Below are 27,411 nucleotides of genomic sequence, written 5' to 3'. Positions count from 1 at the left end.
ACTAAGGGCTTGTGTCTGACGAACCCACCGACTCTTGGATGACCAAGTCATCCATTTAAGAACCACTGGGTTGCTGGTCAAGACACGACCGCTAGATGACACCTGGAGCCCAGGCCTCTCGCTGCGACTCCTGCTGCCATGCCCAATTACTCTGCTGCGACCTGTGCCTGCACCAGAAACATTTAGGCCTCTGCCTCTCCCCTGTGCAGGGCCTGGCACTTCTCTGTCTGACATACTGTTAGATCAAATAAATAAATAAAAAGGAAATTAAAACACCCCAAAAAAGTCTGTAATTTTTTCACTTCGCCACACAATGGCTAATAAGTCCTTATTTTTTTTTACACTAATACACGCCAAAAAGGGATTTAGAACATATATTTGCGTCACTGAATGGCATATAGACCCTTATTTTCTTCCACTTATACATGCCACAAAAGGCTTTAGAACATATAACTGCACCGCTGAATGGCAAATATATATTTTTTGCCACTAATACACGCCAAAAAGGGCTGTAATTTTCTCACTTTACCACACAACGGCAAATACTGTTTTTTGTGCCACTAATACATGCAAAAAAGGGCTTTAGAACATATAACTACACTGCTGAACGGCAAGTACACGTATATATTTTTTGCCACTAATACAAGCCAAAAAGGGCTGTAATTTTCTCTTTTCACCACACAACAGCAAAGACTTTTTTTTGTGCTACTAATACACGCAAAAAAGTGCTTTAATACATATAACTGCACCGTTGAACTGCAAATATATATATTTTTGCCACTAATACACGCCAAAAAGGGCTATAGAACATATAACTGCACTGCTGAACGGCAAAAAATATATATTTTTTTGCCACTAATACATGCCAAAAAGGGCTTTAGAACATTTAACTGCACCGCTGAACAGCAAATAGGCCCTTATTTTCTTACACTTGCCACAAAAGGCTTTAGAACATATAACTGCACCGCTTAACCGCAAATAATATATATTTTTTTGCCACTAATACACACCAAAAAGGGCTTAAGAACATATAACTGCACCACTGAACGGCAAATAATATATATTTTTTTGCCACTAATACACACCAAGAAGTGCTTTAGAACATATAATTGCACCACTGAACGGCAAATAATATATATTTTTTTTGCCACTAATACACACCAAAAAGGGCTTTAGAACATAACTGCATCTCTGAACATCAAATAGAATATGTATATATTTTTTGCCACTAATACACGCCAAAAAGGGCTTTAGAACATATATCTGCACTGCTGAAGCGCCAAATATAAATTTTTTGTGCCACTAATACATGCAAAAAAGGGCTTTAGAGCATATAACTGCACCGCTGAACGGCGAATAGGCCCTTACTTTTTCCACTTATACACTCCACAAAAGGCTTTAGAACATATCACTGTACCTCTGAACGTCAAATAATATATATTTTTTTACAACTAATACATGCCAAAAAGGGCTTTAGAACATATAACTGCACTGCTGAACAGCAAATAATATATCTTTTTTTGCCACTAATACACGCCCAAAAGGGCTGTCATTTTCTCACTTCACCACACAACGGCTAATAGGACCTTTTTTTCCCACTAATACAAGCCAAAAAATTCTTTAGAACCTATAACTGCACCTCAAAAGGGCAAATAAGACGTATAAATATTTTCTTGTAATAAACCCTGTTAATGGCTGTATCAAACGACACTTGCACCCCAATAACAAAAACGTTTGCTGGAATTACAGAGCTGCATAATGGCAATTTTAATCTGCAGACAGTGCAGCAAGGTGTAATAGGATTGTTCCTAATACCCAGTCTGTAAACTCCCCTGCTAAACCCTGTTCTCCTTTAATACTGTATAATAATTCCTACCTATCCTTTCCCTACACTTCTAATTCTCTTTCCCTGAACTTCTATTGAGCAAAATATAAGTTTTCAAGTCTTTCCTAGCACTGTCCCTAGCGCCTGCTAACATCTCTCCCTGCACTAAGTACACTGAAAAATGGCTGAATCCAAGATGGCTGAGGCTATTTATATGGCTGTGAAATCATAGGGCTGGCTGCTGATTGGCTGCATGCATGGCATTGTGGGTGATCCCTCGTTCCCAGAGTTTTTTGCTTCATGTCCTAACACGTGCAGCAGCCATTTTAGGAAAAAATGCGATTAGTTAGCACGAAGCGTGGGGAAATTCGGATTCGGTGCGAATCAATTTTTTCCTGAAATTCTGATCGAATTCCACTTTGTCAACTTCGATTCGCTCATCTCTAGTTGTAAGGTCACTATCCCTATCTCTTTTATCACCATGGAGTGTAGACCATGTGCCACGAAATGGCGGCAAGAGTCCCCTCCATATTGTATTGTGCAGGCCTTGTGATTGATTATTATTTATTCTGTATGTGATTTGTCTTTTTTACCTTATATTTAATCACACTTAGTAAATATTTATTACTTAGCCTGTTATGCCTATTTATTCTCAAATCATTGAAGTCACGTTAAAACAGTATGGCCTCCTTTACTTTTGTCCATTGAATTGGCAATCAAACAATAACATAATATACAAAAACAAATTTTCAATGATAAAGCCTTTATATACAAGTTATAGTACATGAGCTCAGGAGCTGAATATATTACCTCCAAAAGTACATCCAGTGAGAACACGTCCAGATAAAAGTAGCATAGGATCCAATGTCATGGTAGCTGATAAAAGAGGTACACCAACAATCACAGTTTTTCCATAGCCAAAGTGAGTGGATTTCAGAGCAGATGTCTAATAGAAAAACACAATAAAACACAGGTCAGCATTGAGAAATATAGCTACTATATTTACTGTGCAGCCAATATTGGTTTGAGACTCACATTTTTTAAAGAGAGATGGCCAAAATTTGAAATTTTTTAATAATGTCATTATAATATGCAAAATGTTTTTGTCATCAACGTACCATGACTCCAGTGTTTCCGGTGACCTCGAAAGCATAGTCCACTCCGCCCTCAGTCATCTCTGTCAGCACTTCATCGATGGGACGGTCATAATCTTTAGGGTTGATAAAATCAGTGGCTCCAAACTCTTTAGCTTTTGCAAATTTGTCACTGTTTATATCAATGGCTATAATCCTGGAAGCACCAGATACTTTACATCCGATAATCACTGACAAACCCACTCCTCCCAGGCCAAATACTACACAGGTAGATCCGGGTTTAACCTGAAATAAATAAAAATGAGTAGAATTGCTGCTACAACTATTAGTAATGTATAAGTTAACAGCTCTGTACATTTCCCACTTTCCTTTACTTTTAGCTGTCTCAGAAAACTGCTTTGTGATTCCTAACAATACATTATCAGCTTCAATGTCAGATAGTTTATTAAACTTCTTTCTTATTTTACTCTTACCTGTAAGCCAGGGTTGCAGTCACAAAATGGCCACTGATGGAGGGTCATGTGATCAATCCCATCCATTAGTGGCCTTCATTAACTTAACACTATGGATGGATTGTGCATGCATGTGTCCATTTGGATTGTTTCCATTTTGGGACTGCAGTGGTGACCTGTGGGTGCGATTGTGGAACTTTAAACGTTTAGAGTGGTCTAACCTGTCCCCAACACTGAGTTCCAGCTCCATTATTCAACAGCCGCCTACGCAGTTACAGGGTCTCTCTAGAATCAACATCCTGTTGACAGCGGGCACATGACCACTGCAGCCAATTACTGTCTGTGAGTATAACCTGTCACCCATGTGGAATGTGACCCAGTGACATACCATATGGGTGATACTGGCCACAGCAATCACGTGACCTCCATTAATAGGATGTTGATTCTAGACATACCCGGGATCTGCCAAGATGGCCGTGGAGCGATGGAGATGGAACCCAGCCGTGGGGACCAGGTAAGTATAATCACCAATATGGGCCTGGCCACTCTGTGAGATCTGTTATTCTTTTGACTACTACTGCACGACTTTATATGTCATGGCAGTAGACTCTTAAGTGTAGCATAACATATAAAAGTGCGATTGGTTGGCACCCTGTGATACTGCAGATTGTTGTGTCATTAGACAGCAAGGGTTTCAGGAAAGAAGCTACAACAATCTGGCTGTAAAATTAACTGTAAATTAACTGTCTGTTGCAGGAAGGGGTTAATTCACTTCCTTTAATATAAAAATAAAGTAATAAATTACAAAGAAAAAAAAAGTTATAGATATAGATAGATATATTAAATAATTTTAGCAATAATATAGCAGACTACATATGCACACATACACACATTTCACATCACTATTTCATTCATAAATTTTTTTTTTTAATATATTTATTTGTTTTACTAATAGTATAGCGGACTTTCAGTGTGTAAAATATACAAACGTACACTTTTTTTTGTTTTTTGCTTTTTTCCTTATAAATGTAAACATGTAAAAATATTTTGTCTTAATCTCTTGTAACTGCTAGAAAAAAATAAGGAAAAATAAAAAATGTTTTCATAATTTTCAGTTTGTCCTTAATTTTATTTTATTTTTATAATATTATATCTGTCATCTAATGGCACAAATGAAAAATCTAATATGTGCCGTGAAAAATAAAATCAAATACATGTAGGATGGCTGCAGTTAAATACGCCCATTGATAAAACTGAAAAATTGGCCTGGTAAGGAAGGAAGATGGGGAGGTAAACACTCCGTTAATGAAGTGGTTAAAAAATATTATTAAACCATCAGATATTAATGTGAATGGTTTAATAACAATTAATTACTTTGAATGCCTTCATGTGCTATTCGATAAATGTATGCAGTAAGTATTATATCCTAAAAATAAATCATTATTGGCACGCCTAATATTAGAATAGCTAAAATAACTATGATAACATGTACACGAACCGCAGTGCCAAGTACTTCCCGTTCAAGTGCTAATAAATTGCTGCATAATAAAACTAAATCAGGCAGTGCCCCCTTCTGAGCACAAATAAGGATCACATGCACGCTAAAAAGCTGGACTCGTAAAAATAGACTTTCTTACAGTTAAAGGGAACCTATGACCACGAAAATGCAATATAGGATACTGTCATGTTATAGAGCAGGAGATGCTGAGCAGAGTGATGTATAGTTTTATGCAGGGGCGTAGCGAGGGGGAGCGCAGATGAGGCATGCGCCCCAGGTCCAGAGGCTGGTGGGGGCGCACCAGCCCGGCAGTTCTTTTCACTGCTTCACAGTTCCGCTGGTGGGTGCTCTCCCCTAAGGCCGCACATGGCACTGCTGACTGTGGGAGGAGCGCTGAAAGTCCGGGAATCAGCCTCCTGCACAGAGAGCTTGTTCCGGATCACCACAATGAACTTACGCCGACGACAGCAACGCCCTGGATGAGGTAGGAGCAGTTGGTTCTTTAGTTTATTGCAAGGTGTATTGGTACTGCTGTGTACCCTATGATAGATTTCATTAGTTGGGACTGATTGAGTATAGTTATGCATTGGGAGGAAGTAGAGGAGTGGCTTAGTGTTAAAAAAAAATTGCTGCTGGTGTTAGGGGGCTCAAATCTTAATCCTTGCCCCTAGCTTCACCTCTGTTTTTATGGGAAAAGATTCAGTAAAACTTGTAATTTATACATTTAAATTCCTGCTCATTCTGGGCTTTAAAGTCGGGGAGATGGTCCTATCAGTAATTGACAGCCTTCCCTCTATGACTATGTATTCAGAGATAGCCGTTAATCACTGACAGGACCTCCTCTTTGACTTTAAAGCCCAGAATGAGCAGGAATTTAAATGACATGTTACAATGAATATTTTCCCATAAAAACTATATAACAATCTCTCATCAACTCTTGCTGTATGATATGGTACCTGCTAGTGATGAGCCAAGTTATGAAAAATTTGATTTGACTGCTTCCCCAAATTTCACAAAGAAATTTGATTAGTTAGGAATTACTTTGTCACGAATCGCATTCCTTTCTAAGTAGCGGGCTCAATGAAGGATCCCCTCAGATGCTGCATTCATCGCTGATCGCAGCATCTGATGTTAAAATAGAGGCCTTTCAGGGGTTAATCAAGGTTAAAAAAAAAAAAAAAAATCTCACCTTATCCATTAGCTTACTGAGAAGCCGTGGCGGCCATCTTGATTGAAGAAACCACACAAAATGTCACCCAGCTCGAGATTTTGCACAGATTCTTTAATCAAGATGGCCGCCACGGCCTTTCCATGAGCAAATGCAACCATTTCAGGAAAAATAATTTCATTACCACGAAGCGCGAGGAAATTCGGCTTTGCGGCAAATCAAAATTTTTCCGAAAATTCGGATTGAAGTCAATTAGTTTGGCTTTGATTTGCTCAACACTAATGCCTGCAGGTCAGACACTATGCAGTGTGATAGGTTTCCTTTAACCTCAGGCATGGGCGTAGCTATAGGGGGTGCAGAGGTAGCAGTCGCTACCGGGCCCAGGAGCCTGAGGGGGCCCAAAGACCCTTGTGCCACATAAGAAGACACACAATGCACTGAGGGAAGGGGGGCCCAAGCGGAACTCTTGCACCAGGGCCCATGAGCCGTTAGCTATGCCCCTGACCTCAGGTTAGCAAACCCACTACTGATTCCAGATACAAGTCTCATCAGTACGTAGTCTTCCTGTGCTAAAATAAACACATCGATAGCTACTTGATCAAGCACCAAAGTGCTCATGTGCTCGGGCGAAACACATCGGTATGCTTGTGTGCTCTACCGAGCACCCGAGCACAATGGAAGTCAATGGGAGAACCCCAGGCACCCCCTGTTCGGAAGAGAAATTGATGAAAAGCCCATAAAAATGGTTTGGAAACAGCATTAAGAATCCTCTAGATGCGTCTTGGACTCCTATTATCTACAACATACAATAGGCAACCACACAAAGGCTATATGCCAAAAGCCACTTATGTGCAAGCCATCAATCTATCCATGAGACAGATAGCAGGCTTAATCAGCATACCTTACAATGGCAGCCTTGTGCACTATGAGACATTACAAACCAGCTCTCATCTGACTGAGAGCGAGTAAGCCTCAAAGTTACTTCAGATCTGTTGGATGGTTTCGGTGGACCTGCGCACCTAGATCAATACCATTAGGGAGACAAAAAGTTTTCTGATTGTCCTAACATAATATTCAATAACCTATCTATACAGTTTTGTCATGTAAAAACTAATTAGCATAAACATGGGCATAGGGGAAAGACATGCAAATGAACAGAATCTGCCTTGTTTTTCAGCTGAAAAACAATTTGCATGGAAAATTTGTGATCTACACTACTCATGAACAGTGGCGTCTATTGGTTTCATAGGCTTATGGCAAGAGTAATAGTCTTGTCATAAGACTATGAAACCAATAGATGGCGCTGTTCGTGAGTCATAAACAGCGCCATCGTTTGGTTTCATAGTCTTATGACAAGATTATTAGTGTAGCCTTTTGAATGGAAAATTTGCGATTAGAATATTCGTGATCTACACTACTCATATAGACACTATAGAGATGGCCTTGCGGTTCGCCCGGCGGTCTTTTGTGGCGAAATTTGCTTGTTCGCGGTTCGCCAAACGGGCGAACATATGGCGATGTCCCCCGGCGCCATATTCTTTTACATTGTGAAGAACTTTGACCCATGACACATCCATCAGGTGGTACAGGACAGCCAATTGAGACGTTTCAACACATGGACATACCCCATACCTTATAAATAAACCTGATCTGGCCGCCATTTTACATTCAGTCTTTTGCCAGTGTACCGCATCTTCACATAGAGTGACAAACGCTATTGGAACAAATAATTTCTACTGGTGTGATTTACCAGTTGCCCCCCCAAAAAAATTGATTGAAGTAGGGGTGTTATATACCAATAATATACTTTATATATAGTGCATTTAGGTAGTGCAGCATTTGTCTGCGGTTTTGCTGCATTACCGCATCGCATTGAGGCAGGGGTGTGATATACCTTCTTCCACAAATACTGCTCTTCCATAGGGAGTTTTGTCACAGGGTCAAATTGAAAATGACAGGCAGAAAAAGAGGCAGGCCATTCCGCAGGGGTGGTAGGGGTCGGGCAGGTGCACCAGGCCGGAGCCTAAGTGGGAAGTTGCAGAAGGTGCGTGTGATTACGTCAAATTACGCACCAGACTTGGTTGAGTGGCTCACTCAGCCTTCTGCTTCTGCACCCTCCGCATCCTCTCTATCTGCACCTTATTCACTCTCTGCTGTGTGCACCCCCAAAGACACCACCACCACCTCCACCACCATATCCCCTCCGTTCGAGTCAGAAGAATTATTTTCCCATCCATTACAAGACCTTACCGATGCGCAGCCATTATTGGCATCGGATCAGGAAGAGGAGGTATCAACGGTCACCACCCAGCAGTCTGATGACAGTACCCAGATCAGCCCAAGGAGGGTGCTCCCCGCTGTTGCTGCCTACCATGAGATCTCTAATGTCAGTGGTGGTGAAGGTGACGATGATGACGTGTCCATGGACATCACGTGGGTGCCCACAAGAGAGGAAAGGGAGGAGAGTTCAGAGGGAGAGATGGAGCAGCATATAGGGAGGAGAAGCAGGCAGAACTTACAGTGCAAAGGAGGCAAAAAGCAGACAGCTAATGTATCTGGAACTGCGGAGCCATCCACCATGCACGGTCACATCTGCCGCTCCCAGGATGCAGGCACATGGCTCCGCAGTGTGGACATTTTTTAACATGTCCGCTGCTGATAATAGTTTTGCCATCCCTCACCTGGGGACGACCGCCTTAAGAAGGCACCTGGCCTCCCATCACTGAGCCCAGTGGGAGCAACACCGTCAAAACCCACAAAGCCACACTCCTTGCGCTCCCCGTTCTGCCTCTTCTGCTTCTCCTCTCTCCTCCCAGTGGTCCTCTTCACTCCACCTTCCACCGTGCCGTCGTCGCGTTCATCTGGCAAAAGGCAGGCTTTCTTGCCCCAAATGTTCGAGCGAAAAAAGATGATGACGCTGGATAGCCCTCTTGCCCAATGGCTGACCGCTGGCTTGTCAGAACTGCTAGCCTGCCAACTACTGCCATATAAACTGGTGGAGGCCTTTAGAAAATTTGTGGCCATTAGCACACCGCAATGGAAGGTCCCAGGAAGGAAATCCCAGAGCTATATGGCCATGTTCAGCAGCAAGTGAATGTATGTCTGGCACACAGTGTCGGTGCCAAGATACATTTGACCACAGACACGTGGTCTAGCAAACACTGGCAGGGAAGGTACATAACTTTTACTGCCCACTGGGTGAACCTTCTGACAACCGTCAAGCATGCAACCCGTGGCACCCATGTAGATTTGGTGTTACCACCACAGATTGCATGCGGGCCTGCCTCTTCTTCTCCGCCTCCTACTCTATCCTCCCTCTCCTCCTAGGTTGACTCCTTCTTTTCCGCTGCTACCGTCTCTTCCGCTGCGCCCCCCAAGCTCCCCAGAACTTATTCGACGTGCCAGGTGAGACGTTGTCATGCTGTGCTGCGTCTGTTGTGCCTGGAAGCCAAGAGCCACACCGGTCCTGCACTCCTTTCAGCTTTGCGGTCATGGGCCGATCAGTGGCTAACCCCGCTCAATTTGACAGTTGGTAAAGTGGTGTGTGACAACGATACCAATCTGCTGAGCACGCTAAAACAGGGCAAAATGACACACATGGCACACATCCTGAACTTAGTCATGCAGCGATTCATTGCTGAATACCCCGGGGTCCAGGAAGTCTTGCGGCAGGCCAGAAAATCTCTGGCCTTGTTAGAAGATCTTACACGGCCATGGCTTGCTTTGCTGATATTCTGCGGCGACACCACCTGCCCGTCAGATGTCTGATTTGTGACTCCCTGACGCGATAGAACTCCACCTTGTATATGCTTGATAGGCTGCTCCAGCAGAAACGTGCAGTTAACGACTACCTGTACGAACTCTGCAGCAGGACAGGTTCTGGGGAGATTGTTTTTTTTTTCACCGCGCCAGTGGCTGCTCATGCGCGACGCATGCAGACTTCTGCGGCGATTTTATGAGATCACCAAACTGGTCAGTCGCAGCCAGGGTGCCATCAGTGACATCGTACCTTAAGCTTTCTTTCTGGAGTGTGCTTTGCATTGTGTCATTGATCAAGCCATCGAGGAGCAGGAAGATGAGGAAGTCGCAATGCTGGATGAATTCCCAGAGGGAACTACTCCATCTGAGACAAGTCAAAAACAGGAGTCTGAAGAGGAGTCAGAGGAGGATGGTGTCGGGGAGGAGGAGGAACAAGAATAGCATGCTTTAAACGTTTCTGGGATCCCTGGTGTTGTCCGTGGCTGGGGGGAGGAGAACGAGGACAACATTGTCCTAGATGATGAGCAGGAGCCAGGCCACTTCACCGCTTCCAGTATAGTGCAAATGGGGCCTTCATGCTCCAGTGTTTGAAGAGGGACCCCCGTATAAAAAGCATAAAGGGCAAGGACCAGTACTGGTTGGCAACGTACTTAGACCCTCGGTACAAACATAAAATGGCGGACATGTTACCACCATCACAGAGGGCTGGCAGAATGCAGCACTTCCAGGCCTTGTTTCGAGAAATGCTGCATTCTGCTTTTGCGGGCACTGGCAGAGGAATTTCAACTCACAGAGAAAGTTGCGGGTACCAATCCAACAGCGCATACAAGAAGAGGGCAGTTTGAAGATGTGTTGGTCACTTCGGATATGAGATCATTCTTGCAGCCAACCCATCGACAGCCGTCCTCCAGATCCAGCCTCAGGGAACGCCTAGACCAACAGGTGTCTGGATACATCGGGTTAACGGCCTATGTGGACGCTCTGAGAAGTGATGAACCCCTGGACTACTGGGTGTGCAGGCTTGACCTGTGGCGAGAGCTGGCACAATTTGCCATGGAACTCTTGGTTTGCCCCTCGTCCAGTGTCCTGTCCGAAAGGACGTTCAGCGCAGCAGGGGGGATCGTGACCGATAAGGGCACTCGCCTAGCTCACGACAGTGTGGACTAACTCACATTTCTAAAAATGAATGAGGCATGGATCTCGGAGGAATTCAACACAAAAATATCTGCCACCATCCAGAACAAATCATGGTCCCTGTCTTAGGTAAATACAGCGGCATAAAATGCCTTTTATGTCCATTGAATGTCTACTTTTTGTGGCCTGTACTGGCCGACATTTACATTTTTATCCTGTGACCGCCTAATGTACCTCCAGCCACAGAATCCAAAGTTCTGTGCTGTCAGGTGAATGCCTATTTGCTAATTCTTTGGGCCTGCACTGGCCGACATTTACATTTTTATCCTGTGACCGCCTAATGTACCTCCAGCCACAGAATCCAAAGTTCTGTGCTGTCAGGTGAATGCCTATTGCCTAATTTTTGGGGCCTGTACTGGCCGACAGTTACATTTTTTATCTCTAGCCACATAATCACACCCTTGTCTCACTCCTCTGCTTCTCATTATGGTGGTGTATGAACCGCATTCACCATGAGGACCTTCTAATATCACAGGGTCATGTGACTGTGCCCCCCACCCTGTACTGTGCCCCTCACCCTGTACTTTGCCCCCTTATACCCTGCATTGTGCCCTCTTACCACACCCTGTGCAGTGCCCTTAGTCATTCCCTGTACTGTGCCCTCTTATACCCTTTTATCCGGTCATGGTATGGCGGTGTTATCCGGTCACTGTGCAAAGGAGTTATCCGGTCAATGTATGGCGGTGGTATCCAATATCTGGATGGCCATAACTGTATCCCTTTCCCTGCTCACGCCATCCTTTTTTAGACCTGGCATGAGCGGAAAAAATATGCAGATTGAGGTGCTAAGGACCTTTGCGCCACAATCTGTGTCAGAAATACGTCTAACATAGACTTATTTCAATATAATAAATGACCACCTAATTGTATTATTATTTGGGGGTAGGGCTAATATCTTTATATTATATAGATTCTAGTGTATTATACTGTGCCCTGTATTTCCCAGTAGAAAATGATCCTTGGGAAACACAGTCCTCATCCCTGACCACCAGGACCAGGTAGCGCTCTGTCAGTACATGGCGGCCTCCACTCTCCACCACGCTGCTCCGCTATGTACTAGTGCTTATTCTGACACTAGGGCTGGGTTCGCATCCTATTTTTGCCATCCATTTAATGCATACCAAAAATGTATGCGTTAACAGATGTCTCCGACTGATGCCGTACAGTGGCGTCCGTTCACCATACAGTTCCATTGTATAAAAAAAATTTACGTTAACGGATTCATTTTTTTAATGGACTCTGCAGGATACAAAAACGTGGAGTGCTGCACATTTGTATACATCAAACCCGATAGGAAATAAAAATTTTCTAGGCTCCCGCAGGGTGCATTTTTGAGAGTTTCCCTTTAAGATGCAAAAAAATGGCCCCTGATTAAAATACATATTTTTTTGTGGGAATTTTTGCCAATTATCCCCCTCTGGGATATCACTGTCCATGTTGTTGGACTATTTGTGTACTTCTAGTAAGTGTTTGCTGGCTGCAAATATGACCTGAAGGTTTTTCAGGTTCGCCTGCCAATAAAGTGAATGGGGCCAGCAGCGAACGCGCGGTTCACAAACATTTGATCACGTTTGAATTCCGTTTGCGAATCTTCCCAGCCGATGTTCGTCCATCACTATTGATCTAGGTGCGCAGGTCCACCCAAGCCATCCAACAGATCTGAAGTAATTTTGAGGCTTACTGGCTCTCAGTCAGATGAGAGCTGGTTTGGAATGTCTCATAGTGCACAAGGCTGCCATTGTAAGGTATGCTGACTAAGCCTGTCATCTGTCTCATGGATAGATTGATGGCTTGCATATACCTGACTTTTGGCATATAGCCTTTGTGTGGTTGTCTATTGTATGTCGTAGATAATAGGAGTCCAAGATGCATCCAGCCATCCTCTTAATGCTGTTTCCAAACCATTTTGATGGGGGTTTCCATCAATTTCTAACCTTTTTTTGTGAACCAGAAACCCTGTTTTCTTCAGAGCAGGGGGTACCTGGTTTGATGCTTGGGTCTCCCATTGACTTTTATTGTATTAAATTGTACTCGAGCATCCGAAGTATTCGGCCGAGCACTCGGATGTGCCGAGCATAGCGATGCTCGAGCCGAACAGCAGTTCGGCCGAGCATGCTCGCTCAACACTAATAGCTACCTTACATCCAGCCTTGTTACATATGGTAGTCCAATCCTGCTAAGTTGCTAAAACTTCTCCTCGCTATCAGAGCAATTATCGGGAGTATAAACACTTGTTCCTGATAATCAGCTTGTAAAATCTAGCAGCTGATCAGATGATGATCAAGCAAATGCTGAAGGGCATCTTTTATCAGGATGAAAGATCCTTGATTATTTCAGCACATCTCAATGTGTAGTCAGGAATGTGCTGCCGATCATCTATAGAAGAATGAGGGAAGAACAACTGCTGTAGCAATTGTTCATCTCTCATTCAAAGTTTGCATCGACCTGTGGATGATTATCATCTATCAGCTCTCGCACTGCCTTAACATAAACCAGTGAAATACCGCCCTTAGTATCACGCTGCTCCACACGCACTCCATGTCCATCAGCATTGGGCCGCCTGGCAGGAAACTCTAAAACAAAATTGAAACTAATCAGCTGACTGATGATGTCACTGTTATGAAAAATAGTATGAGAGGAGAACGGCTCAATAGTGTTGATCACGAATATTCGAATCGAGAATATAGTGATATACAGTCAGGTCCATAAATATAGGGACAGCGACACAATTCTAACATTTTTGGCTCTATAAACCACCACAATGGATTTGAAATGAACCAAACAAAATGTCCTTTAACTGCAGACTGTCAGCTTTAATTTGAGGGTATTTACATCCAAATCAGGTGAACGGTGCAGGAATTACAACAGTTTGCATATGTGCCTCCCACTTGTTAAGGAACCAAAAGTAATGGGACAATTGGCTTCTCAGCTGTTCCATGGCCAGGTGTGTGTTATTCCCTCATTATCCCAATTACAATGAGCAGATAAAAGGTCCAGAGTCCATTTCAAGTGTGCTATTTGCATTTGGAATCTATTGCTGTCAACACTCAAGATGAGATCCAAAGAGCTGTCACTATCAGTGAATCAAGCCATCATTAGGCTGAAAAAACAAAACAAACCCATCAGAGAGATAGCAAAAACATTAGGCATGGCCAAAACAACTGTTTGGAACATTCTTAAAAAGAAGGAACGCACCGGTGAGCTCAGCAACACCAAAAGACCCGGAAGACCACGGAAAACAACTGTGGTGGATGACCGAAGAATTATTTCCATGGTGAAGAAAACACCCTTCACAACAGTTGGCCAGATCAAGAACACTCTCCAGGAGGTAGGTGTATGTGTGTCAAAATCAACAATCAAGAGACGACTTCACCAGAGTGAATACAGAGGGTTCACCACAAGATGTAAACCATTGGTGAGCCTCAAAAACAGGAAGGCTAGATTAGAGTTTGCCAAACGACATCTAAAAAAGCCTTCACAGTTCTGGAACAACATCCTATGGACAGATGAGACCAAGAACAACTTGTACCAGAGTGATGGGAAGAGAAGGGTATGGAGAAGGAAAGGAACTGCTCATGATCCTAAGCATACCACCTCATCAGTGAAGCATGGTGGTGGTAGTGTCCTGGCGTGGGCATGTATGGCTGCCAATGGAACTGGTTCTCTTGTATTTATTGATGATGTGACTGCTGACAAAAGCAGCAGGATGAATTCTGAGATGTTTCGGGCAATATTATCTGCTCATATTCAGCCAAATGCTTCAAAACTCATTGAAAGGCGCTTCACAGTGCAGATGGACAATGACCCAAAGCATACTGCAAAAGCAACCAAAGAGTTTTTTAAGGGAAAGAAGTAGAATGTTATGCAATGGCCAAGTCAATCACCTGACCTAAATCCGATTGAGCATGCATTTCACTTGCTGAAGACAAAACTGAAGGGAAAATGCCCCAAGAACAAGCAGGAACTGAAGACAGTTGCAGTAGAGGCCTGGCAGAGCATCACCAGGGATGAAACCCAGCGTCTGGTGATGTCTATGCCTTCCAGACTTCAGGCTGTAATTGACTGCAAAGGATTTGCAACCAAGTATTAAAAAGTGAAAGTTTGATTTATGATTATTATTCTGTCCCATTACTTTTCGTCCCTTAACAAGTGGTAGGCACATATGCAAACTGTTGTAATTCCTACACCGTTCACCTGATTTGGATGTAAATACCCTCAAATTAAAGCTGACAGTCTGCAGTTAAAGCACATCTTGTTCGTTTCATTTCAAATCCATTGTGGTGGTGTATAGAGCCAAAAATGTTAGAATTGTGTCGATGTCCCAATATTTATGGACCTGACTGTATAGTCATAATCTTTAAAAATTCTATTTTTTTTTTATCAGTGACCTCCCTTCTTGCTTGTGGGCCAATGAGAAGGCTACAATGTCTTTCTCTGAGCTTAGCAACATCCCTAGCAACCAATAGGAAAGCTGCCTACCCCTTACTATATAAGAACCTCCCCAGCAGTCATTTTCTACAGTTTTTTAAAGTTCTGAGAGAGACAGCAGTGTCATTGCTGTGCTCTGTGCTTTCCACACTACATTAGATAGATAGTTAGATAGCTTATATATATAATACAGATAGTAAGTGAAGGTTATATCCTGTGTGGGGTTTCTCTCTGGTAGACAGGATTAGCGGACTCAGTATAGAGACAACAACAAGTTCTTTGGATCAAACAGTTCAGTGTTTTATTCACACTTTAGGCAAGTGACAAAACAAGCAGTCATAATCAAACAAAAAGTCACCTTGCTGTGTTGGGGGTAATTCACACCATGCGGCAATTCTGCCTCAAAGAGTCCCTGACCATGGCAACACGAACCTGTTTTCACGCCAAACAGGTAGCAAGCCTTCACCCAGACACAAGGCTCCCAGATCCTAACACAGAGACATGGCTTCTGAGCCCAGCTGCCTATTTAAGGACAGCCAGGTGTGCCAAAACACGAACCGGCACTTAAAATCCGGTCCGGTATTTGACCTCACCTGGCTGTAAATCAGCCCAGCAGCACATGCTGGGAGGAAAATACATGTTTTCCCAGAAAAAAACTTTCACTGTGTCACATACCCCCCCTTTGTTCAACCCTGAAGGGATGAACACACATCAGTCAGTGTACCCGGGACAGGGCATCCGCATTTCCCTGTAACCGGCCTGCCCTGTGTTTCACCGAAAACTTTACGTTTTGTAGGGAGAGAAACCATTGGGTGACCCGGGCATTTCTGTCCTTGGCCTGGCTCATCCACTTGAGAGGGGAGTGGTCAGTCACCAGGCGGAATTTTCTCCCCAATAAATAATAGCGGAGAGATTCTAGTGCCCACTTGATAGCCAGGCACTCTCTCTCCACTATACTATACCGGGTCTCGGGTGGTGTGAGTGCAGTACGCAGCCCTGCAGGGTGTGTGAGTGGCAGGTCACGGTTAATAGGCAGAACGAGGGTTGCTCTTGGTACTCACAGTTCATAGAAGACCCTGGGCAGGGTACAGCAGTGATGGAGAGGCTGGCACATGAATCCTCTGGGGCACTCTCTGTGTATAGGGACCAGGCCAGGTGGTAGGTGAGGTGCCCTGGGTGTTGCAGGTTTAAGGTGCCGGTGGCAAGATCCCTTTAAGTTCGTGACGCCTGTGCCGGTAACGGTGGCACACCGATTGATGGTAGGAATAATTGAGGAACACGAGTTGCAATGAACCAAGACTTCCTTTTACTGAAACAGTTAACTATTTACAGTCTTTGGTCAAAAGCTCCATAAGTAAGAGACAGTAATATGCAGGCTTGACATCAATTGGCAGGTACAATGTTCTTGCAAGATACTCAGAGGGTTAAACACTTACAGATCAGACTGCACTTTTCCTCAGAATCCCGTCTGTCTTTATCCCAAGGCCCGTATGCCCTATGGCTGGCTTTATCCTTGGTAGGGAAAACTTCCTCAGGTATATGTCTCCTTGCTTTAAATAGATCCTTCTGCCCTTCAGCTCTCTGTTTGGCTGGAATCACCTTGGCTCTGCACTGTCCTCTGTTATAGGAACTTCAGGTTTCTCAGGAGGTAAAACCCTCTCCTGGTGGCAACTAGAAGCCTGGGCTATCTAGCTGCATATCAGAAGCTGGATCCCAGCTACCTTCTGACTAGTGTGCACACTGACTTCTGGAATGCACAGACTCTGACTGACTGCCCTCTCTGGTCTGGACCTGGCTATTTATACTAGGGGGTTCCCTAGCTCCCTCTACTGTCTAGGAGGAGGAATTACACACCTACAGGCCTGGTACACCAGAGATAACATCAATAAAATGACAATATACATTAAAATGCCATATAAAATACAATAACCATGTTCCACAGGAGGTGGAGAACAACGTGGCCCAATTGACCCTTGTGTAGTGCCCACATTTACCTAGTGGGACACTACATGAGATTACGGCTAAGGAAGACAACGGGATGCTCCTCCCCGTTAACTTCCTGAAACAGTACAGCACCGGGGCCTACTTTGGAGGCATTGGTCTGTATTATAAACACCCTTTTGAAGTCAGGCGTCACCAAAACCGGGGACCAGCACAGGGCCGACTTCAAAGCGGAGAAAGCTTCTTCCGCCCGATCATCCCAGCGAACCATCATTGACTTGTGTCCCTTCAAGAGTCCTGTCAAGGGCAAAGTGGGAAACAAACCTCATGTAATAGCCCACCATTCCCAGGAATTACTTTATTTGCCTAGTGGTGACAGGTCGAGGCCTATTCCGTATCGCCTCTATTTTGTTCACTTGGGGTTTGATGACTCCGCGCCCAATGAAATACCCCAGGTACTTAGTCTCTTCTAAACCTACCGCACATTTTTTTGGGTTAGTGGTTAGGACAGCTTTCCGAAGGGAGTCCACTACAGCCTGCACTTTGGGCAGGTGACTTTCCCAGTCGGTACTGTGGATGACAATATCGTCCATGTAAGCCGAAGCGTACCGACAATGTGGACGAAGCACGATGTCCATTAGTTGCTGAAAAGTGGCGGGGGCACCATGCAGACAAAAGTGTAAGACCTTATAGTGATACAGCCCCTCAGGCGTGATAAAGGCAGTTTTCTCTTTGGCAGCTTCCGTTAAGGGCACCTGCCAGTACCCTTTCGTGAGGTCCAAAACAGAAAAATACCGGGCTTCTGCTAACCTCTCGATGAGCTCATCCACCCGGGGCATGGGATACGCATCGAATTTGGAAACCTCGTTAAGTATTCGAAAGTCGTTACAAAACCACAACGTCCCATCCGATATGGGTATCAATACTATAGGACTGGCTCACTCACTTTTTGATTCCTCAATGATGTCTAGCTGCAACATTAGCTGCACCTCCTCCGATATGGCTCGTCTCCGAGCCTTGGGTACCCGGAATGGTTTTAATCAGACTTTTGCCTGAGGCTCAGTGATAATGTCATGCTGGATTATGGAAGCACGTCCAGGGAGGTCCAAGAACACATCCATGTTCCGACTAACAAATTCCCTGGCCTCCTGAATCTGTTTAGAGGAGAGGCTGTCAGCAATTTTTACTGTGGCAGCCACCTCTCTTGCATCAGACAGAGCGGCCGGTACCTCTTCTCCTAGAAAACCCGGCCACGGGCTGTCTTCTGTACAGGTTTCCCTATCTTTCCACGGTTTGAGTAAATTCACATGGTAAACCTGCTCCGGCTTTCGCCACCCTGGGTGGTGTACCTTGTAGTTTACATGTCCAATTTTCTCGAGTACCTCGTAGGGCCCCTGCCACCTAGCCAGGAACTTACTATCCATGGTCGGCACCAGAACCAAAATATGATCACCCGGGTTAAAGATCCGGACCCAAGCCTGCCGATTATTTATCCTACTCTGGGCTCGCTGAGCTGCCGCCATATGCTTCCTAACAAGAGGTAACACTGTCTCTATACGATCTTGCATCTGGGTAACGTACTCAATGACACTTTTATGTGGAGTGGGTTGTTGTTCCCACGCCTCTTTGGCCACATCCAAGAGACCGCGAGGGTGTCTGCCATATAGCAGTTCGAAGGGCGAGAACTCAATAGAGTCCTTCCCACCCCAGAAGGAGCTCCCAGCCACCACCCTTTTTAACATATTTTTTAATGTTTGGTTAAACCTTTCTACCAGACAATCCGTTTGCAGAAGGTAAACGGACATCCGTAGCTGTTTTATGTGCAGCAACTTACAGAGTTCCCTTATCACCTTGGACATAAAAGGGGTCCCTTGGTCGGTCAGAACCATTTTAGGTAGTCCTACTCGGGAAAACATCTCCATTAATTCCTTAGCTATGAGTTTGGCCGAAAGGTATGTTGCAGTGGCACCGCCTCCGGGTACCAAGTGGCGTAGTCTAGAATGACTAAGATGTGTTGATGCCCTCTGGCGGACTTCGGTACTGGGCCTATGAGGTCCATAGCTATTCGGTCAAACGGTACTTCAATAATCAGGAGAGGTACAAGGGGACTATGGAAGTGTGGCTGTGGGCTAGTCATCTGGCAGGTAGGGAAAGACTTAAAAAACTCTTCCACTTCTTTGAATATGCTGGGCCAGTAAAACCACTGTAGAATAAGATCCTGAGTTTTCTGCAGCCCCAGGTGACCCACGAGAACATGTTGGTCGGCTAGATCTAACACAAGCTTGTGATAAGCCTTGAGGACCACCAACTGTTCAATAGGCTCGCCTCGTAGTTAGTTTACCCAATACAACATATCCTGATGAACCACAAAACGGGGAAACACTGACTGAACATATAACTGCACCGCAGAACAGCAAATATATTTTTCTTTTGCCACTATTACACAATTAAAAAGGGCTTTAGAACATATAACTGCACCGCTGAACGGCAAATATATTTTTATTTTGCCACTAATACACGCCACAAAAGGCTTTAGAACATGTAACTGCACCACTAAACAACAAATATATTTTACTTTTGCCACTAATACATGCCACAAAAGGATTTAGAACATATAACTGTACCGCTGAACTGCAAATATATTTTTCTTTTGCAACTAATACCCGACAAAAAAGTGTTGTAATTTTATCACTTCACCACACAATGGCTAATAAGCCCTTTTTTCCCCCTAATACAAGCCAAAAAATGCTTTAGAACACCCCAATAACAAGAACGGTTTGTTGGAATTACAGAGCTGTATAATGGCAATTTGGGTCCCCAGTCAGTGCAGCAAGGTGTAATAGGATTGTTCCTATTACCCAGGCTGTAACCTCCCCTACTGAAACCTGTTTAACATGAGTGCTGTGGAATGATTCCTCCCTATCCTTTCCCTACACCTTGAATAATCTTTCCCTGCAATTGTAAATCTTTTTTTTAGCACAGTTACGTTTTTTCTAGCACTTTCCCTAGCACCTGCTGACATCTCTCCCTGCACTAAGTACATTGGAAAATGGCAGAATCCAAGATAGCTGCCACTATTTATATGGCTGTGACATCATAGGGCTGGCTGGCTGCTGATTGGCTGCATGCATGGCATTATGGGGGATCCAGCCTTCCCAAAGTTCCTTGCTCCATGTCCACACACATGTAGCAGCTATTTTAGGAAAAAAATGTACTTCGTTACCAGGAAGCGTGTGTAAATTCTGATTCGGTGTGAATCAAATTTTTCCTGAAATTCGGATAGAATTCCACTTCGTTAACTTCGATTCGCTCATCTCTATTCATAATTGAAGTTTAGCGGTGAAGTTACCTTGTACTACAGCCATTTACGTGGTGTATAAAAAGGAAATATATGTACATCCGATTAGCCGTTCTGCGTGAATTGTGATTGTTATATTTCTTTTTCTTTGGGGTGTAGAAATAGGGAAAAAAATATAAATAAATGACATAATTGGCGTTCAGCAGTGAAGTTACATTTTACTACAGCCATTTACGTGGTGCATAAAAAAGAAATATACATCTGTGCCATTAGCCTTTCTGCAGTGAATTGTGATTGTCATTTTTTTTGGGACGGGTGGGGAGTTCATTAATCAGAAAAAATATATATATACAATATGTCTAAATTGCCATTTAGTGGTGAAGTACCGTAGTAAGCAGGCGGCGCAGGCACGTGACGTAGGAAGTTACGCTGCCAGTGCCCGCCCACCCAGCCTCCTGCCTCCAGCCTGGTATGATCGTAAGTACAGGTTACTCAGTGCTGGATCGAACATATCTATAGTTAACCATTGCATGCCTGCAGTTACAGTAGATATCATTAGTACAGTGAGCGGGGCCCAGTGCAATGGAATACAATGACTGCAATGGGCCCCCGCTGCCATTTAAAAACTAGTGTATGTGCCAGCCCCCACCCCCTGTATTGGGGTCATTCACAGTGTCTGACACTGTTATGGGGGGGATCTGTGGATGTCAAATAGCATAAGATGCTATTTATCTGTCATCCACAGATCCCCCCCATAGCAGTGTCATGCCATCTACAGATGCCCCCATAACAGTGCCATCCACAGACGCCCTCATATCAGTGTCAGCCACAGACCCCCATAACAGTGTCAGCCACAGACCCCCATAACAGTGTCAGCCACAGACCCCCATAACAGTGTCAGCCACAGACCCCCATAACAGTGTCATCCACAGACCCCCATAACAGTGCCATCCACAGACCCCCATAACAGTGGCATCCACAGGCCCCCAAAATAGTGTCATCCACAGACGCTCATAACAGTGCCATCCACAGACCCCCATAATAGTGTCATTCACAGGCTACCATTAGTTCAAAGCCCACCAAAAGCACACCTTTTGGTTCAAAATATTTTTTTTCTTATTTTCTTCCTCAAAAACCTAGGTGCGTCTTATGGGCCGGTGCGTCTTATAGGGCGAAAAATACGGTAACATAGTACTACAGCCTTTTTTCGGGGGTATTATTTTAATTCTAATTAAATTATTTTACTATACAGTATGTCAGACAGACAGGTGACAGGCCCTTCAAAGGGAACGACCAGTGGCCAAAATGTTTCTGTCGCAGGCAACAGAAGAAGAGGGGTGGCAGCTGGAGTTGCAGCGAGAGGCCTGAGCTCCCAGTGTCATCTAGCGGTCGTGTCTTGACCAGCAACCCAGCAGTGCTTGAATGGTTGACTCGGTCTTCGACTTCGTCGCAAGTGACATCAGACACTCCCAGCCAAGAGTCGGTGGGTTCCTCTGACACGACACTTAGTTGGCATGGCCTGGGAGCAGGCCGTGTGCTCCCACCGGTCCTGAACCTTCCTCTGCCATTTTCAGTTCCCTCAGTGCGAGAAGTATTATATGCCGTAGGCTCGGCTCCACTTTTCAGTGAGGACGAGCTACTAGAGGACAGTCAGCAGCTACTGCCCAGCCAAGATCTGGAGGAGACATCCGCTGCTTTTTCCGGTAGGCGGGCAAGTAGTGATGATGATAGTCGCGTGGGAGCAGGTGTTGTGAGCGGTCAGGCTCCTAGCCCTGAGACCGTTGAGGGGGACATCAGTGACGTGCAGACAGTAGCGGATGATGATGATATAGCCGATCACACTTGGGAGCTGGGTGAAGAAGGGGCTTCATTATCATCATCAGGAGAAGAGGATGGCAGCTTGAGTGTGAGGCAGTGGCTGAGCCAGCAGGGTGGTAGCGTGGCTGTGAGTCAGCAAGGTGGCAGCAGTGGGAGGTCGGGGGCCAAACGTGCCTGGGGTAGACATCCCGCTTCGCAGGAGCCTACCGGCCCCGAAAGTAGTGGTACAAGGGTTCAGGGAGGCAGCGGTAGCAGGCAGTCAGTGAAGACTGTTGGGGGAAAATGCCATACTCAGCGGTGTGGCAATTTTTTGTTAGGCGACCAGAGGAGCTGAACATGGCCATTAGCAGAATTTGTGGGCAGAAAGTGTTGGCACCACGGCCCTGCGTCAACACATGCAGTGTCACCATAAAATGGCCTGGGAGAACCATGGCTCCGGTGTGGTGGTCCAGCCTGCCGCAGCAACCCCTACATCACCCTGTGGCACGCCCCCAATTTCAGGCAGTCAAGGCTCCACCACCTCAGCTGAAGGGAGCTGTCTGTTCTTTCCATCATCTGCTGGTCCTGATGCTCCTGCTCCTCATCCTTCTACTCCTCGTCAGTCATTGCATCAGCAATCGATCCCCGAAGCGATTACCAAGAGACAACAGTAAGCGTGCACTCATCCAACGGCGCAGAAGCTTCACATGCTCCTGTCCAAGTTGCTGGTGCTGCAGTCCCTCCTTTTCCAAGTGGTGGATTCTGCACCTTTCAGAGAATTGATGGCTTGTGCCGAGCTGAGGTGCAGAGTCCCAAGCCGACATTTCTTTGCCAAAAAGGCAGTACCAGCCCTGCACAAATATGTAGAACAGAAGGTGGGCCAGTCCTTGAGCCTGTCGGTGTCTGCCAAAGTGCACGGCAGCGCCGACGTGTGGAGCTGTAACTACGGTCAAGGGCAATATATGTCCTTTATGGCCCGCTGGGTAAATGTGGTTCCTACCCAGCCACACCAGCAACTTAGCCAGGTGACGCCACTTCCCCCTCCATGTTCTCACACCGTTGGTCCTGCGACAATGTCCGCCTCTGCCTCCTCATCCTCCACTATGTCCTCAGCCTCCACTGCAGGGACAATTCACAGTGCTCCTCCAGCATACCACATGTCTAGGGCACGGCTGTGTCACTCTGTTTTGCACCTAGTTTGCCTGGGTGAATGGAGTCACACAGGGGAGGCACTGCTCTGCGTAGTTCATCAAGAAATCAAATCCTGCCTTTCTCCTCAACAACTCAAAATCGGAACCATGGTGGCCGACAACAGGAAGAACATGGTATTGGCGCTGTGTCAAGGAGGGCTGAGCCATGCACCCTGCATGGTACACGTGTTCAATCTGGTTGTAAAGCAGTTCCTGAAGTGTTCACCCCATCTTCAAGACATACTGAAAATGGCCAGGAAACTTTGCACGTACTTCACCCACTCGTACACCGCAGATCACACCCTCCTTGAGCTGCAGTGACAGAACGGCATCCCCCAACATAGGCTGATATGCAATGTTTCCACCCATTGGAATTCCACCCTCCATATGTTGGACCGATTATATGAACAGAGAAAGGCCATAAACAAATTCTTGATGATATAGGCAGACAGAGGTACTCCCCTGTGTAACTTCAATGTTAGCAAGTGGCAGCTAATGCGTAACACCTAGCGTTTGCTTAGGCCCTTTAAGGAGGTCACTTTATTTGTCAGTCACCAGGACTACGGGATTAACAACATCATTCCACTGATTTCAGTCTTGGAACAGATACTGGTAAATCTGGCTGGCCAGGGGACAGGAGACGTGGCGACTACATCTCACGGCCACATGAGCCCTGTGGGGGCGGAACTTGAGGAGGAGGAGAAGAAGGACATTTGATCACAAGCAATGCATAGAGCAATAGCTGTTTTTTCTACACAGGTGAAAGGAGTGGAGGAGCAGGAGCAGCCGGTGGAGCTACAGGGCAATGAGGAAGACTAGGCACAAGACCCAGACACACCGTGGCAGTATGCAGTGAAGATGGAGGCAGGGAGTCCCTTTAAGTCACTTGCACAAATGGCCCAATGCATGCTCAGTTGCTAGCGTAGTGACAGCCGAATTGTCACCAATTTGCCAGAGGGATGACTACTGGCTCTCCACCATGTTAGACCCTTGCTACTGCTCAAAAATGGGGGCCTTTTTTACACACGCTGAGAAGAAGGAGAAACTGAACTACTATTGGGACATCCTATGTAGTCAGTTGGTCGCTGCCTATGTGCGCAATCACCATTATCACGCAGGTCTGACAGGGGGGCCCTCTGCGCTCATGTTCCACTGCCATGGCTGCTGGGGGGTTGCGGGGGCAGGAGCAGTACCAGTTCCATCAGCAGCAACTTAAGTCTAGAGTCACTGATGAGTAGAGTTGAGTGGACACCTGGATGTTCGGGTTCGAAGGGTTCAGCCGAACTTCACAAAAAAGTTCGAGTTTGGGACCCAAACTTGACCCTGAACCCGAACTTTGGGGGACCCGAACTTTGGAGCACTAAAATGGCTCTAAAAAAGTCATGGAAAGAGCTAGAGGGCTGTAAAAGGCAGCATAATTTGGTTAAGAGCATGGCAAGTGCTCTGCAAACAAATGTGGATAGGGAAATGACTTAAAATAACATAAAATACATAAAAATAAAAAATAATAATCTTGATCTAGGAGGAGGTCCATATGGAGTAGGAGGTTGAGGAGGCGGTGAATGTGGTGGTGTAGGTGGAAGCGGCGGTTGAGGAGGAGGAGGTAGCCAACACTGGTTTTTGTTTTTTATTTTATTTTATTGGTATTTTTTTGGTTCAAATTTGTGTAGACCAGAAAACGTTGGAAAATATAAAAAATAAAACAAAGAGAAAGTGCGCTGGAGTACAACAATGGCTGGGTGAGGCTGGTATACATGTCTATTCTGCACAAGGTACGAACAAGTTTTGTGAGATCCCTGCCTGGTTCATTTTAATGAACGTGAGCTTGTCTACATTGGCTGTGGACAGGCGGCTGCGCTTCTCTTTGATAACCCCCTCCTGCCGTGCTAAACAAACGTTCAGATAATACACTGGCTGCAGGGCAGGCTAGCACCTCCAAGGCGTAAAGGGCAAGCTCAGGCCATGTGCCCAATTTGGAGACCCAGAAATTGAAGGGGGCAGACCCATCAGTCAGTACGTGTAGGCGTGTGCACACATACTGCTCCACCATCTCGCACGTCCCTGTGATGTCCACGATCCAATTAGATATCTTCCCTATCAACATTTGATGTTCTTTTATGCGCCTACCATGGTGATCACGGATAACGGGGAATCAGGGTTCCATGCCGGAGAGGGAGCCTGAGAAAGGGATACCACATCCAAGGGAGGTCAATGGCTGAAATGTGATCGAGCGGAAAGTGGGACAAGTTATTGAAGCAGAAGCATCCAAGTAAAGGAGGGGGCGCACGGCAATTACCCACTTCCGACTCGGGGAGGTAGTGACGATAAATAACAATACAGGACTCTTAAGATGCCCTGTTATTAGAATGATTAATAAAAGATTACAGGGAATGTCACTGCAGTATTTTGGATTAGGAAACGTTAGACAGGAAAGGCCCTGCTGCCGCTTTCTTTTATGTGCCATGGTGATCACAGGTAACGGGGAATCAGGGTTCCATGCCGGAGAGGGAGCCTGAGAAAGGGATACCACATCCAAGGGAGGTCAATGACTGAAATGTGATCGAGCGGAAATGTGGTAAAAGTTATTAAAGTGGATGGATCGAATGAAAGGAGGGGGTGAGCATCAATTAAAGACGAATTTTAGAAATGTAAGTCACTGTCACCTATGCAGAGCAGGGGTTTTTCATCTGCAAAAATGGGTTAATGTCACCCACCAATGGAAAAGACGATTTTTAAAAATTTCGGTCCCTGTCAACTATTCACAGCAAAACTAGGTTCATGTCACCCACCAATTGAACAGACGATTTTACAAAAATTAGGTCCCTGTCACCTATGCAGAGCAGGGTTTTCTATACGGCAAAAATGGTAAAATGTCACCTGAGAATGTAACAGACAATTTTTTGAAATTTAGGTCCCTGTCACCTATGCAGAGCAGGGATTTATTCACGGCAAAAATGGTAAAATGTCACCCAAGAATGTAACAGACGCTTTTGCACTCTGCTCCCTCTTCTGCTGTGCTGGTGCCTCTGTGCGACCACCGCCTCTTCCTCCAAACTGCACACTTCACTCGCATTACCTTGATTCCATGTGGGGTCTAGTACCTCATCATCCTCCACATCATCTTCCACCCACTCTTTACCCCTGCCCTCCTTGTCGGTCTGCAGACTGCAGAAAGCCCTGTGTTTCATCATCATCAGAGACGTGCTGCGGTGGTCTTCCCATGTCCTCATCCTGAAACATAAGTGGTTGGGCATCAGTGCATTCAATCTCTTTCACTTCTGGGGCAGGGCTATGTGGATGGCCCTGGGAAACCCTGCTAGCAGAGTCATCAAAAAGCAGAAGAGACTGCTGCATGACTTGGGGCTCAGACCGCTTGGTTGATTTGCAAGGGGGTGAGGTGAAAGACAGATGGCCATGGGCTGCAGGTGCCAACTCTGATCTTTCAGCAAGGGACTGGGTGGGAGACAATGTGAAGGAACTGGCGGCAGTGTCAGCCACCCAATCTACTATCGCCTGTACTTGTTCTGGCCTCACCATTCATAGAGCCGCATTCAGCCCTACCAAATAATGCTGAAGGTTCTGTCGCCTACTCTCACCTGAGGAAGGTGTTTCACTTGTGCATGTAGCTGGCACAGATGGACCACGTCCTCTCCCTGCTACAGGAGCTCCACCAACACCAGCAGCACCACGACCAGGGCTACGTCCCTTATTTGACGCTCTCCTCATTCTTTGCGTTCACCCATCAAACTAACAGATGGTTTATATCA

The 27,411-nt window shown here is 45.4% G+C and overlaps 1 protein-coding gene across 1 annotated transcript in view; it reads right to left on the bottom strand.

Annotated features, from left to right (window-relative positions):
* The window catches only part of LOC120989838 (alcohol dehydrogenase 1-like), a 128,897-nt gene that overhangs the window by 33,253 nt on the left and 68,233 nt on the right, over positions 1 to 27,411 (bottom strand). Inside the window, exons 6-7 of the mRNA XM_040418192.1 lie at positions 2,944 to 3,204; positions 2,636 to 2,771 (exon numbers count right to left, since the gene is read on the bottom strand). Of these exons, the coding sequence (XP_040274126.1) occupies positions 2,636 to 2,771; positions 2,944 to 3,204 (397 nt within the window). The remainder of the gene's footprint in view (positions 1 to 2,635; positions 2,772 to 2,943; positions 3,205 to 27,411) is intronic.

The sequence above is a fragment of the Bufo bufo genome, chromosome 2, assembly GCF_905171765.1.
Source record: "Bufo bufo chromosome 2, aBufBuf1.1, whole genome shotgun sequence".
NCBI classification, from domain to species: Eukaryota; Metazoa; Chordata; class Amphibia; order Anura; family Bufonidae; genus Bufo; species Bufo bufo.
The sequence above is the reverse complement of the archived record's forward strand: the minus strand, read 5'-3'. Positions and strand labels throughout refer to the sequence as shown.